The following is a 14,585-nucleotide window of genomic DNA, read 5'->3' on the forward strand; positions in this document are numbered from 1 at the left end:
AACGACGGAAGAGTGATATCCATTAATGCTATCCTTCTTTCAATTCATTCTACGTGGTTCAAATAGACGCAAGCAGACAGGCATCCTTGTAGCTCGATGTAGCACGAGTGTATGCCTCAGCTGCCTTAATATCTGCACACACAATGTCTATCCTACCTTGTTCTATCCATTTCTCCAAATTTCTCTGATCGATCTGTTTGAGCACTTATCATAGCCAATACCCTGTTATGCTTGTGAGCTAGTTTTAGAACTTTAGCTTTTACGGTTAGTTGATATTTGGCGTTCTTAGTCTTTAATTAGCCTTGCATATATTGTACATATTGTGCCAGATTGAGAGAACATCCTAGGGCAGAGAGCTAGTTCAAACAATTATGCAAATAACACCGATCTAACCAGTGAATTCTCGTCTCTGTATTGTATAGCCATATACTAATATATTATTGATTTATTAAGCAAATACTCGAGGTCTAATACTCCAAAGTAATTCCAGACAGTATATTGTTACAACACCAGAAGAGAAGGCTCAAAATGACTAGTGCAGCCAGGGGGTAAGCATGACATCAGCGTAAGGCATAGTTAGTTAGCAATAACTAACTCACCTTTTATATTCTCAGGCAAAAATAGCCCCGCATTCTGTGAAAGATACCCCCACTCCTCATTAGCGCGGGGGTACACCTACTAACACTGTCAGCGTGGGTGTAGATACAAGAACACGCGAATTAAATCCCAGCATCCGATTGCAGTTATTCAGCGGGTTACGATCTGGATGTTACGGTATGAGGGGGCTTTGTTGATCCTGATTTAAGGGCCAGAATCTATCCCCCTTGCGTCTCTTGCAAATTTATAAATTGCGACCCCGCTCTTCCCGACCGAAACCTTTACAGACACACTAGACAGCAGAACAGCTCTGAATCTCATAGATTCAGACTTCCGTTTTGAACTCAACATGTACTCCCCCGAGGTCGGCAACAGGATCGATGAGCTAGATACGCCATCCATGATCGTGGATCTCGATCTTGTCGAGGCCAACATAAAAAAGCTGATGGACAAGCTCTTACCTACTGAACTCGATATCCGCCCTCATCTCAAAACAACCAAGAGCGCGATCCTCGCGCGAAAGATGGCCACTGCGGGCGCAAAGGGAGGCTGCGTAGCCAAAGTAAGCGAGGCAGAAGTGATTGCCGCTGCTGGATTTGACGACTTGCTCATTACGTGCGAGATCATCGGCGAAGCCAAAGTCAAGAGACTGGTGGAATTGTTTCGCAAACATCGAAAGATTAGGATCGTGGTGGACAGCGAAGTCGGTGCAACTGCCATCAACGAGGCGTTGGAGAACGCGGGCATCAAAGACCCGATCATGGTGTTGATCGATCTCGACGTTGGACTTCATCGGACTGGAGTGCAGCCGGGAGATTCGGCCGTGGCCCTGGCGCGACATATCGACGGACTGAAGCATCTGAAGCTGATTGGGGTGCAAGGCTACGAGGGTCATTTGCAGCATGTGCATGATAGGGAAGACCGGAAAACTCAATGTCTGCAGTCTATGAAGATCCTGACTGGTACTGCGGACACGCTGCGCAACGCAGGCTTTAACATCGAAGTGGTCACCACCGGTGGAACAGGCACCGCAGAGTTCTGTGCCACCGTGCCCGGCGTGACAGAGCTCCAACCTGGGTCTTTCATCTTCATGGATACGGACTACCAACGGGCTGTGGGTTCATTTTATTCGTACAGTCTCACTATCTTGTCAACGGTGCTCAGCAAACAAGGTCCCCGATCGGTGACGATTGATAGCGGTTTGAAGTCGTTGACAACAGACAGTGGGTTAGCGGAGTGCAAGGACTCCAGATATAGTTATGGAGTTCTTGGTGACGAGCATGGCTCGCTCAGCTGGGAAGATGGTACACCGCCGCTTTCAGTGGGTGATCGTGTTGAGATGGTTCCGAGTCATATCGACCCCACGGTGAATCTGCATGACTTCTATTACGCTCATCGGGGAGGTGTCATCGAGGAAATTTGGCCCGTCGATTCGAGAGGGAAGGTCCAATAGTCACGGCATGCCCCGCTCTGTTTATTTCATGTCGGAGCTCATTCTGTCAGTTCCAATTTACACTTTTATTTCAACAAAGGACCCCATGGCCTCTTGTCTCCTCCTTGGGGGTAAACACCAGCGCTAAGATAGTATTTTCCCTATATCTGCCCATTGCAGGTGACCGTATTAAATATGCCGTGGTATAAATGCCAACCCCCAGGCGGGAGTCCTGCTTTTCCACCAAGACTAGTTAAAAAGCTGTTCTTATTGCGGCATCCTGTTGCTCTCCACCGAGGTGGATAGTTGGTGCTGCCACCGCGGCCATAGATTGTCACGTTGCTTACCATTACTTGGGCTGGCCGAAAAGTCTCTGTTGGACCGGTACTAGGGTTGTCTGTTTTTTAGAAGTTATTGGCTAAATAATTTGTTCACCTTTTCCGCCATTGGCACCATCATCCAATTTGCTTATTTCTAAGGTTAGGTAAATGTAGTCCTAGGGCTGGATCTACCACTGTTTGTTAGATATAGCAGATCCTGGTTATAGCATGTATTGGTTCCTCAACAATGAGACGGAACGTGGTCTGTGGGCGAGGGAGTATTAGGTGGCTGACAACATACTATACAGAAGTTATAATTAATTTCCTTAGTTTAATCCCTACGTGCGGACTCTGGAGCATGCTGTTAGTCCGGTCCCGGACCAGACAGCACCCCTTGCCGTCGATCATTTTATCCCACCTGCAGGTGGAGAACTCGCTGCAGTTATTAACACAAAAATCTCCGCCAGGTGGCTCCGCGATAGGCTATTTTCACAGGAAAGAAGCTAGTGGCTGCAGTTTATTCTGACCCTGCCTTGCTACTATAAGCCGCTCCAATACCCGCTCCTTTTTTATACAGATAATTCCTAGAAAAACCTGCTCTGTACGCAGATCCGATGGTACTGCTATTTATTCCTGGCTGAGCCGTGTATGCAGATGTCTAGCATGTAAATATATTATGGATATTCTCCCGGACAGAGGAGGAATACTTACACTATTTTTAAACGAGGCCGCTGTGTACAAGCCGTAGCTATTGACGAGGTACTGAATCCAGACGCCCTCAATTTCTTCGCTAACAGTATTCTTGCCATTATAAAATCCCTTCCGACCAGGTGGCCAACTGCCTTGTAATCAAACAGTCGATAATGGAACTGCGAGTCAAATATGTCTTATCTCCCCGAAGGTTCTCACGGTCTATCTGGTCGCCAAGGTCCCTGTAAAGCGCCCCAGATAAAACAATGACTTCCTAGAAATTTTTCCCACCTGAAACCTTCTCCTCTATGATTCAATATGTTGCAGGATATAGAAAACGAATCCCGCTCTAGTTCTCAGCCCAGTGGGCATAAAATCACCTCTCATGAAACTCGAAAAATGTGATCCTCCAGAACCCCACTACCACAAAACTAGCTAACCATTAAAAGTGCCGATTACCAAGTTCTTCCACTGCTTGTGATCTGTTTCGCAGTATACCAATTAGATCGAACCAATATCGGCAGTGCCTTGACTGGCGGCTTCGCGGACACTATTTCCGTGGATCGGAATACAATCAACCTGGGGAACCAGCTGATGTTTATGGGAGTCGTGGTTTTGGAAATCCCTTCGAATCTTATACTTCAGCGGGTATGGAAGCCAACAAGTACTGCTTCATAAAGAAATAAGTATAACTGGGATTATACAGGTTGGACCGCGACGATGGATCGGCACCCAGGTATTGGCGTTCGGGACCGTGGCGAGCATGCAAATATTTGTTCAGAATCGCGTGGATTTCCTCGTCACAAGAACAATTCTCGGTCTCACTGAGTCGGGATTTATTCCCGGCGCTATGTATACGTTGTCGACTTGGTATACGAAGGAGCAACTGACAAAGCGCATCGCTGTCTTCTTTTTCGGTATGTTTGGCGGTAGCGCAGTATCACCGCTCCTAGGAGCGGCATTGCTTAAACTGGATGGAAAGGGTAACCTTGCCGGATGGCAGTGGATTTTCCTAGGTTAGTATCTTCGAATAATGGACCGACTATGTCTGATTGCGCATAGTTGAAGGGATACTCTCAATTGTGGTATCCATATGTCTACTTCTTTTTCTAAAAGAGAAGACCCGCAATAAGCGGCAGCAAACTGCACTGAGTGATGACAGTCCCGACCAGAAAGAGGAATCGAATAATCTAGTCAATGACAATGCTCATGACGAGAAAATCTCCCCCAAGGACGTGTGGAAAACATTAACCAACATACACAAATGGCCACATTTTCTAGCCACCGCGTGCGTGTTTTCCACATGGAGTCCCCTTATAACCTATACCCCAAGTATTATAATGTCGTTGGGATTTTCACGAATTGAATCAAACGCCCTTGCTGCTATTGGAAGCTTCGCAACCCTTCCTGTCATCTTTCTCTTTGCATGGTTGAGTGATAAGACAAGGAGACATGGTCTTATAGTAATAATTGCTGTTGCAGCCTATCTCACTGCACTCATTCTGCTGAGAACTATTCAGCCACATGTCAGTCGTTGGAATCGAATCGTTCTATGGACTCTGGTCAATGGGTTGGCGGTGGGCTATCATCCTATTCATAATGCGTGGATCCAAATCAACTGCAGAAGCGCGGCAGAAAGGAGTATAAGTGTTGCGTATGTCATTCCGTCCACCGATAGTGAAAACTGTTAACATGAACTTATAGAATGTGTAAGACGCATCTCTTGAGCTAATGTTCCCATACTGACTATTATTAGTTGTAATGACCGCTACAAGTGGTCTTATGGCAGGGGCACAAATATTTCGTCACAACGAAGCATCAGAATTGTATGGACCTATACAGTTGTGCTGTATTAACATGCTAATTTCTTATTATTTATAGCTACCCAAGAGGGATCCTGGTAATGATCGTCTTGGTTTCTGTAGGACTTGTTCTAGCCGCTTGCCAGGAATTTATTTATCGCTGGGATCGGTGTAATTCTAATTTGAGAAATTGACGTTTTATACAAGATAGACACCAGATTAAATTCCAATCAATCTAGCATTCTGCGAAATGATTCCATATATGAAACTCTATTGTCCACTGAATCAAGCCTTGATATATAATACTGGGACATCTCACTTTATCACCTAGATCAATAGCACAATCTTCACTAGCAAAGCATATACATAGCCACCGGCCCTACCAACTCAAAAACCATAGCCCCCTTAACCCAGTTCGCACTAAACCCATACCTCATCCCCGATACCAGACGTCCAATCCCACCAACAAACATGATACCAGCAAGGAGGTCTAGCGGAGCCTTTCTGGTCTGTAAATCATTGCTCGTCCACCAAAGCATCACGCCATACCCGGCCCACATGGCTCCTAAGTATCGAATCTGACTGTCTAGCAGCGTGATGGCCGGGGATCCGAGCGGAAGAGGCCCTGCTGCAGAGGTTATCATGTCTGCTCCGAAGATGACGTCCATTGATCCGGTGAGCATGGCGAACATTGAGCAGGCTTTGAGGGTCGTTGGAAATAGTATTGAGGATTGAATGGTTAAGGCCATGTTGATGTTATCTAAGTTGGGTAGTGCGGGAATGATATTCGAAGGAAGGTGGATAGCATGGAAGAGGAGTACTCGGTTGCAGATGAGTTGGGTCCTGGTCTTTGGATGATTCGTGTCAATGGAAATGCTGATGTAATAAAGGCCCTCAGACGAATTACCAGATTAGGTAATTTCGGAACATACCTGTTCCGATGTCTGAGGGTCTAAGTCAGCCCTTGACAATAAAATTAGTTTGAGCCACTTTCCGTTCGGTCCTTTGCATATCCATGCGTATCCATATCCAAATCCATTAGAGAGCCCTACGTATCAATTCCCCTGATTTTATAGCAGATATAATGTTTCTCCTCCAGTAGTAGCTATAGTTAGACTTTCTGACGCTATCAGATAGTCTAACCAAGCAACCAAAAAAAAAAAAAACATTTATGTTGCTGAACGACCTACATAAGAACTCGAGAGTTAATATTAATCAAGAAAAAGAGAACACCGATTAGCTCTTATACTTGATCTCGAAGCGTAAGCATGTCTATACATTGACACTAGTATGAGTAATTTTTGAACGTAGTTGCATGAACTGCAGAGAAAGAAAACAAATGAGGTAGTTCGCATTGTCACATTCATTCCTTATATCGGGAGTCGTTCAGTTGCGACGGCACACTGCCGTAGAGTTCCATGAAATTATTGTAACAGCGTCAGTTTTAAAATGAAGGATATAAGATAGAGTCCGCTATAACTGCTTATATATATCTCAAATCAGTATGAGTAGCTCTACTACTGTATGTTGGAGACTATAAGCCCATGTTATTTTAGAGGAAAAGTAATAGTTGTGTTGCATATAAAGGGAGTGAAAGAGAGAAATAGCATTATACCATATTCTAGCCCTCCGAAGAAGGCTCTTCAAGGGTCGCCGACGGCCAAAAAGCCCAGTGGCCAGTGAGTACACACAGATGGAAGTTAGAGAGCAGAAGCCATGTCAAACGCTCGAATCAATTAAATCCGTCAAGTTAAACTGCTCAAATCCAACGGGTGTCTCCAGGTTGCCATCATCCCAAGTCTCACGATGTTAAAGTATATGTTTCCCACACGATTGTCACGCCACGCGTTTTCTGACCACCGTTTGTAGCCCCCAGCGCCCGTCACAATTGAAACATGTAGAACGTTGAATTGGAAACGAATGGCCGGTTCGACACGGCAAATGGAGGGAAAGGGAGGATATAATTGATTTCTAGTGACGTTAGCAACCACGACATCCCCGGCCTTTTCCATGGCTGGGGGCCCTTTATTGGCGCTGTTGGAAACCATAAGAGAACCTAACTGCACCTGTTATTGTCGTTGTCGTCATCACTTGCAGGGTCTCCTGGCTCGGGTAAAGTGGCCATGTTGGTCAGCCGTCCCGTATCCAAGAGGATCCAGGCCGATTTCACTTCACTTTAATATCTCCCAGTGCCTGCTGCAGGTACGCGGATGCAACTGGGTATCACACCAGTATCGAGCTCGCAGTTCTTCGTAGGGTGAGTAGAAGTATAGACATTGCACTATTTCGCTGGGCTGTCCCGCAGGGATACCGATCAGTACCCCCGGTGCTTAACCGACGCCAGAAAGGCATTAAGGACAATTTCCCTGGCCCTGGTTTAGTACGCTCCGTTCTGCCAGTGAGAGCCCTTCGTACAGCAACAGTATCTTCCTGCTACTAGTCGGGCTAGGTAATTGAAGGGCTGACCGTGGGTGCCGCACGCTGCCAGTGTCGATTCCATCTTTACTCTCCAGTTTTCTTGATTTATTAATCTGCGATTAATCTGACTGCGAGTAATCTGTCCGATCAGAATACTGGTTAGTGTGGTCTGCATAGTCTAAGTGCTTGTTACTGTGGTCTGTGTTACCCTTTCTCGTTGGCCGCTGGGGTTAGTGAACATTCTAAGACGGATTCAGGGAAGCTCGGTTGGGAGGTGATTTATCCTAGATTAGAATGCTGCCCGAGATGCTCGACTGTTCAGGGCCCAGCGCCTCTCCCACCTCTACTGCTCGTTCCTTCTCTGCTAGGCTTGTTCTGTTGTAGTTATTCCAGGTATTTCCATTCCTACACCATACTCAGGCAATCATTGTAGCAGGAAGCGTGCGGGCTGTAGTAGTTAGTGTATGTAGAGCAATCCTTAGCATTTAGCTCTATCATGGTCTCCACTGTAGAAGAAACAACTGAGGGGTAAGGTGCAGCCACATCGGACGTGTCTAAAACTTTAGCCTCGAGAACACTAGATGACACGGCAATGAAGGTTATAGAGCTCTGTCTTGAATCTGCAAGTAGTACTTGCCTTGTAGAAAGACATTCGTGTCCGTTGCACGGTGGGAGCTTACAGTAAGCAAAGCTCCGCAACTTAGGCACTTTCTGCTTCTTTCCTACCTAGAATGTCTCTGGAAGGAACCGCGCCTTTTCGACTTTCCGACCAAGTGGACTAGTATAGAGAACTGGTTACTGATCACCCGAGCCTTCCTGCCGTTCCGCAGTTGCTGTACCCACGACTACCTCGCAGTTACGTTGATATCTCTACTCGGGTGAGTTTAACCGTACAGATCTAAATTTTGGTAGCTCCAGAGACATGTTGGATCAAGCTCTGCACTTTATCGAAAAGCTTAGTTGCGCACCAGGATTCGTAGGCCGGGTGCACCCGCCCCATCGCACCAATGCAGCTTTAAGCAGTGGTGGCGAGATCGGTAACGCCCTGTTGCCCGTGTTGGAGTATGGATTGGCTGAGAGACGTCGTTAGTGCGTGGAGCATTATCGGCTGGCTGGGCACCTGCAAGCAGCTGGACATTTTTAAGCATATACTTCAGCTTTGCATACGCGCGTTGAAGAACAAGTGCGTTGGCGACTGTACTCTTGTATGACAGCCTATAGGTAGCTCTATCTACTGCAGTAGCCAAGGAGGCCAGATACTATGCGATCATTGTTACGGGTGTAGGAGACGACTTTTCAGCAATATTTCCTATAAGAGAAGGTAGATTTGGAAATGTTTTCCTTACTAATAGAGAGAGTTCAGGATACTAAGACATGACAGAGAGTATGTTAGAGCATATTGCCAAGCATGGGCGCCTGCCCCCGGTTTCGACCTCGCTTAGTCATCATTTATGTAAGCTAGCTTTTAGTAGTAGCGGCCACCCGGCCACCCATTCAATAGAAGCAGAGTACACAGGTCATGTACACCTTGCGAGAAGCCGCGCGCCCGCCCCACAGGTCTTGGCAGCAGGGGCGAGGCACCTGAGCTTTTAAATACTGTACTATATACCGTGAAATTTGATTTCAATTATCTACCGTTCAAGTACTTCTTAACTGATTTATAACCACTTGGGAACAAATTAACTTTATTTAACTAATAAAGCTAAGATAATTTTTAAATGTATTTAAGAGATATTCTTACAGCTTTTTCTTATATTTTCTTAGTTAACAACTAATTACTTGAGGCAGAATATTTGATATAAGTACTGAATAAGTGGCTAAGAATCAGTTAGAAAGTACTTACCAAGTACTTATAATTAAGGTATTAAATTTCATGGTTAGAAGGCTGAAAAGGTCATCTGCTAGGTAATTAATCTTGTGTATTATATACAGAGGAAACAGTAAAATAGGTCATGTGATTGACTAGCGGGGCGTCTCACCTCTAGAACGGTGCCACCCGACCTGTAACCTGCATGACAGAAAATATATATACTTGAACACCAACAGTACAGGACACCCAAATGCGGTTAATAAAATAGAGACGTACTGGAAGTAAAAGTATCCGAGAGAACGGTAGCAAAAGTGTTTGATTCCGCGCACCTAGGGTGACTTATCTGCGGTATTTAAGGGGACTAGGGCGCGGTAGTAATGGGAAAGAGGCCAGCTAAGTGATTCAACAAATTAAATTGCATCCGTGGAATCAGGGATCTACCCACACTAGGAAGGTGTGATTTCAGACTATATCGTCAATCCACGAATAAGCATCCAGATCACTATAATCAACATTCTTGGCTGCAGAACTAGTTACAGGGGGCTGACCATAGTCCCAAGAGGCCCTGGATTAGTCCAGATTCGGCGTTACCACGGTGGGGGAACCTGCCTGGCAATAACGATCAGTGTGCCTATCGCATTCTACGATGGAATTTTAATGACTAGATGAGCGCTCAAATGAGCTTAGGGGAGCAGTTATATACACCCGCGGACTATACAAGCAAAGCAAACAAACCTATATATTAAAAAACTCGCAGTCATAAAGCCATACACCACTATAGTTATACAAAAAAGGAAACTATACCACCCCCCAAAACTTTTGTCAGCTGGTCCTAACTATCGCATTTAGTTAGCTAAGTTAATATCTGTAAGCTGATGTCAGCATTGGATCCTGGCGCGTTGTCGACTCATCTTGAACCAAGTGGAGATGGAGCTATGTAACATGGACAACCACTAGGAACAAGAACTGAATCCCAACTAGATATGACAATAGTAAGCAGCCTTACGTTTACTCTGTACGACGTGACGTGGGACTAACTTTTACTAATTTAAAAACCATCATACCGCGCCCCACCGGAAAGGATATGTATTTGCCAGCTGAGGTACTATTTAACTGAGTGATAGCCCTTATAGCTCAATCGATTTTTGATCCTTAGTGGGTCTGATCTGGTAATTTCGTTTCTGTGTTCCGCCATTCCTCTTATTGGCTATGCCTTCCTTCACCGAATATGCCGCTCCATCGCGGGACCTTCGCGTTCTTCCTTCTTTCGCTCCTCCATTACCTCGCCTATCCCCGGCTTTCACACCAGATACAGAGTCCGAGAAGTATGAGGTAGTCGTTGTTGGGGCCGGCCCAGCGGGTCTAATCCTGAATGTGCTTCTAGCGCGGTACGGCTTGACCGATGACTCCTTGTTGTGTATCGACGCAAAGTCTAGTACCCTGAAATCCGGACAGGCAGACGGTCTTCAACCCCGTACTCTAGAAGTGCTTAAGTCTCTGGGGTTGTTAGATGAAATCCTGAACGATGGGTGTCACATAGCGGAAGCGGCTATCTGGAATCCGTCCAATAACAAGGAGGAAGCGATCGAGAGGACCACGATTGTTGAGGTTGTGGCTGTTCCGGCGCGATATCGTCATATTGTTACCATTCATCAAGGTCGCATCGAGCGAATTCTGGAGGCAGATTTGCATCGATATTCAAAACGGGGAGTCCAGTGGAAGACCAATCTCCTAGATGTGAGGATTGATGAAGCGGGGGATTCGGAATTTCCGGTTGTTGCAGACGTTGAAACAGACGGAAAACGTAAAACGATACGTTCAAAATATCTGGTTGGTGCAGATGGTGCTCATTCGGTGGTACGACGCTGTATGGGACTTGAATTTGTTGGCGAGTCAACCGACCATATTTGGGGCGTGGTTGATTTTGTCGTGGATACAAATTTCCCCGATATTAGAAGGGCCTGCGGCATCCACTCACCAGCAGGATCAGTCATGGTTATTCCACGCGAGCGTATCGCTACTGGGGACTACTTAACACGCCTGTACGTCCAGGTGCCGGAAGACGCAGGTGTGGAGAAGGACATATCAAATGGATCTGTGAACCCAAGCCAAGAGTCTACCAGAGAACGGAGAGACAAGATTACCCTAGAGAGGATCTTTCAACAAGCAGCCGATGCCTTTCAGCCGTATTACATTCGACCGAAAGAGGGTTCATCAATCGACTGGTGGACAGCATATCAAATAGGCCAGCGAGTGGCAGATCGCTTTACAGTAAAGGATTCGAGAGGCATTAACCGTTTTTATATTGTAGGAGATGGTAAGGTGCATTTACAACACATATATTGAGGCGTTCGCTAACTGGCGCTAACTGGCCAACTTTTCAGCGTGTCATACGCACAGTCCTAAGGTAAGCCATGTATATTTCTAGTAAGAAGTTATTACCTAACATGTGGCACAATTAGGCTGGCCAAGGTATGAATGTGTCTATGATGGACTCGTATAATCTAGCGTGGAAGCTGGCCTATTCCGTTCTTGGTCTTATCCCAGACTCGGCCAATGCAGGGAACCCGGATGCTGTCCTTGACACGTATCACCTGGAACGTCATACAATAGCACAGGAACTGATTGAATTCGATCGTTTATATTCATCTATGTTCTCAGGAAAGATTGGCCCTGCTGAGGATGGCGTCGAAGGCTTAACTCATGAGCAATTTTTGGGGGTCTTCAAGACCGGGAATGGATTTACTTCTGGATGTGGCATCGAATATACCGATAATCAGATTGTAGAGCAGAAACAAGATACCGGCTGCAGTGATCCTATTCAAGGGACAGAATATCTACTCGGCACTCTTCGACCAGGTAGAAGATTGCTGGATGTGCAGGTAAAAAAATATGCTGATGGAACCCACTTTCATTTGCAGGATGGTATAGTTTCTAATGCATGGTCGACGGCATAATAACTTGGCTAATAAATCATAACAGATTTCCCCTCCACTGGTCGATTTCGGATTCTCTGTCTGACTTCGTCTGACCTCTTAGATCCCTGGGGCACATCAGCGAAGACATTGACCATTCTTGGATCATCTATCCTTCCCAGCTTCCCTAAATCTGTGGTTGAGCAAGTCGTCATCTATCCTCGTCTTGATAAGGCATTCACATGGCGTGATGTGCCTCCGGCGCTGAAGAAGTACTCTGAAATGCGCTTCCACAGTGGCCAGCATGTCGAAGATGCGTACAGTACATACGGCGTTGATACAGCCAAAGGAGCTTTAGCGGTCATCCGGCCTGATGGATGCGTTGGAACGATTGCTGCATTGGATGACGTCGAGCGAATCAAGAGATATTTGGAACGGTGCGTGAGAACTGTGTAAAGATAGAATTATACTACTAGATAGCAAAATAGATGCTGGTTATATGATGTGATTTGATCGAATATCTGTCCCTTATATCTTCTTGTGATCGATCTAGAGAGAGGAGCGGTGTGTTTGTGGTGGATAATACTTGGTAGATATTACAATCGTAGCTAGGACCATCTAGTCCCTGTATAGCATGCAGACATAACGTTGATCTTAGTAAATGAACTATTTTGAAGAATTTTTCCGTAAGTCATTTCATGTGAAATGGGGCAAGGGCGAAAGTACAAGAAAATTCGAGGGGTTCACGACCAGGCCCAGAGAAGTCGCTCAATGTACCCAAGGCACTGTTGGATATATTGACAAACAGAGCATACCTGACTGCATTTCCGAGCAGATGACTTTATTAGCACAAATGTAGTCGGTTTGTGGGTGCGAGTGACGACGAGCGCTGATCTCATCCCATGTGTTCATGCACCGACAGTCGGCGCCACGAAGACACGGGCTGCCTTTAGGTCTCGCTGCATATGCCATACCGTGCGGATGGTCTCATAGCGGATATTGGCGGACGTCATCTTCGTGACCGCGAGACGTTCGCGCACTGGCTAAGTCAATGCAGGAGAGATGTCTTCGTCGTTGATGTTCAGGGGGTAAGCGCACTTCGAATGGCACGCGAAATAGCTCCGGCGATGTCCCCTGCTGCTCGGATGCACGCATATCGCGAACATAGAGGTGCCACCACAGCCTGCGGCGCATTTCGATCTTAAAAGACTTGAATCTTAGGGGTCGCACCGTCGTGATGGGGACTCATCTTACGCGCGTTACCGATGATCACGGTGGTTAGGGCCTAGATGTAGGCCGATACTTCGGTGTGATTGCGAAAGCAGGTGACGTAGACAGAAGCGGCTTGAAGGAGTCGGAAGCTGTGTGCCTGCCATAGGTTGGCGCTAGTGAAGGTATTTTGGATAGCGTTCTTGTAGCGCTGTATGAGCGCCGGTCGACTCTTGCTCAGGTTGAGCAGACATTCCGTATCAGACATGACTATAACGGCAGGTAAACAGTTATAACGAGAGCCTTTGTGACGAGGCCCAGGCAGTCTCCTGTCGATACAGAGCCCATAAGGAAAGTTTTAAAAATTCGATTTATGCAGTAGAGGAACAATGGGATCCACTTTTTCTTACTAGACCTCCCATAGAATTATTGCCTGAGTGGATGTCGGAAAGACAATTCACCTATCAACTGTGGTGCATTCAAGGAGACTGGAACTAGCAGAAGAGGAAGATATTGTCGTCCCCACGGGGTAAGATCCGATTTCGATGTGTAATGTGGTGGCCCTCGCTAGTTTTGAGGAGAATCCCAAACCTGCTATGGGTCTATTTCGGACATTTCATCTTCCGAACTTGTTCGAGTGCTTGTGAGAGGACGCAAAGGCGTCGGGATAGGGTTGGACATAAAGGCGTGGACGGCATTCTCCAGACGAGGCAGCCGGTCCTTCAAATGCGATGTGTCCGACATGATGTGGGGTGGTGTTAGTGGTGATGATGAATATCGATCAACTGAATTGATCAATTATTTGAGATCCGATGCTTACTACTGGGATCATTTGAGCATGTATTTTGCTTCACCATCTGCTAAAATAACCATACGGACTATCTAGCAGTCATATTTGTATTGTATTTGCATGGATGATCTGTATTGTTTAGAGGTTTGGGCAAATTCATCGGTCTATAAAAAATCGAAATGGACGAAATCTCCTGGAATTGGTTGACGGGACGGAACTATTCACTGAATAAATAGTACATAAAAATGGTTGGTCTCCGTAAAAATAATCGCATTTAATTTGTGGAAAATTACAGAATCAAATATTATGCTATCTATATATGTAGTACATATAAAAACTAGGGACCAGCACCAGGTTCCCAGTGTGCCGCTGCCCATTTTGTCCAAAAATGCTCAGGCAATCTCCACTGGGGCCTCAACATCTTATTAATTTGTTCACCCCTGTATTTTGACTAGGCTGTACTAATATTGTCATGCATGAGTCTTGAGTATCAACCACTCTCTAAGCGCTGGCTATGCGCTAGACAGCCCATGCTTCTAAGCAGTACGTGAGGGGAGCTGGCCTTTACCTGGACATTGGATGGCTGGGTCTTAAAGAAATAA

At 46.0% G+C, this 14,585-nt stretch overlaps 6 protein-coding genes across 6 annotated transcripts; 3 read left to right on the forward strand and 3 right to left on the reverse strand.

The window, feature by feature from the left end:
* Positions 1 to 946: 946 nt before the first annotated feature.
* Positions 947 to 2,050, forward strand: ATNIH1004_009284 (DSD1 family PLP-dependent enzyme; the record flags this gene model as incomplete). Its single annotated transcript, XM_033573881.1, has 1 exon — positions 947 to 2,050. One exon carries the CDS (start codon positions 947 to 949, stop codon positions 2,048 to 2,050), a length of 1,104 nt encoding a protein of 367 aa, XP_033424433.1.
* A 1,307-nt stretch (positions 2,051 to 3,357) lies between these two features.
* ATNIH1004_009285 (uncharacterized protein) lies at positions 3,358 to 4,730 on the forward strand (the record flags this gene model as incomplete). Its single annotated transcript, XM_033573882.1, has 4 exons — positions 3,358 to 3,440; positions 3,489 to 3,687; positions 3,746 to 4,055; positions 4,102 to 4,730. 4 exons carry the CDS (start codon positions 3,358 to 3,360, stop codon positions 4,728 to 4,730), a joined length of 1,221 nt encoding a protein of 406 aa, XP_033424434.1.
* Positions 4,731 to 5,156: 426 nt separating this feature from the next.
* On the reverse strand, positions 5,157 to 5,590 carry ATNIH1004_009286 (DUF4345 domain-containing protein; the record flags this gene model as incomplete). Its single annotated transcript, XM_033573883.1, has 2 exons — positions 5,157 to 5,159; positions 5,225 to 5,590. 2 exons carry the CDS (start codon positions 5,588 to 5,590, stop codon positions 5,157 to 5,159), a joined length of 369 nt encoding a protein of 122 aa, XP_033424435.1.
* Positions 5,591 to 10,278: 4,688 nt separating this feature from the next.
* Positions 10,279 to 12,440, forward strand: ATNIH1004_009287 (putative phenol monooxygenase; the record flags this gene model as incomplete). Its single annotated transcript, XM_033573884.1, has 4 exons — positions 10,279 to 11,386; positions 11,454 to 11,476; positions 11,532 to 11,928; positions 12,109 to 12,440. 4 exons carry the CDS (start codon positions 10,279 to 10,281, stop codon positions 12,438 to 12,440), a joined length of 1,860 nt encoding a protein of 619 aa, XP_033424436.1.
* A 452-nt stretch (positions 12,441 to 12,892) lies between these two features.
* Positions 12,893 to 13,178, reverse strand: ATNIH1004_009288 (uncharacterized protein; the record flags this gene model as incomplete). The annotated part of the gene is made up of 2 exons (XM_033573885.1): positions 12,893 to 13,027; positions 13,083 to 13,178. 2 exons carry the CDS (start codon positions 13,176 to 13,178, stop codon positions 12,893 to 12,895), a joined length of 231 nt encoding a protein of 76 aa, XP_033424437.1.
* A 91-nt stretch (positions 13,179 to 13,269) lies between these two features.
* On the reverse strand, positions 13,270 to 13,937 carry ATNIH1004_009289 (uncharacterized protein; the record flags this gene model as incomplete). The annotated part of the gene is made up of 2 exons (XM_033573886.1): positions 13,270 to 13,463; positions 13,823 to 13,937. 2 exons carry the CDS (start codon positions 13,935 to 13,937, stop codon positions 13,270 to 13,272), a joined length of 309 nt encoding a protein of 102 aa, XP_033424438.1.
* Between the last annotated feature and the right edge of the window lie 648 nt (positions 13,938 to 14,585).

This window comes from Aspergillus tanneri (genome assembly GCF_003426965.1).
Source record: "Aspergillus tanneri strain NIH1004 chromosome Unknown AapTan_6_pilon_pilon_pilon, whole genome shotgun sequence".
In the NCBI taxonomy this organism is placed as follows: Eukaryota; Fungi; Ascomycota; class Eurotiomycetes; order Eurotiales; family Aspergillaceae; genus Aspergillus; species Aspergillus tanneri.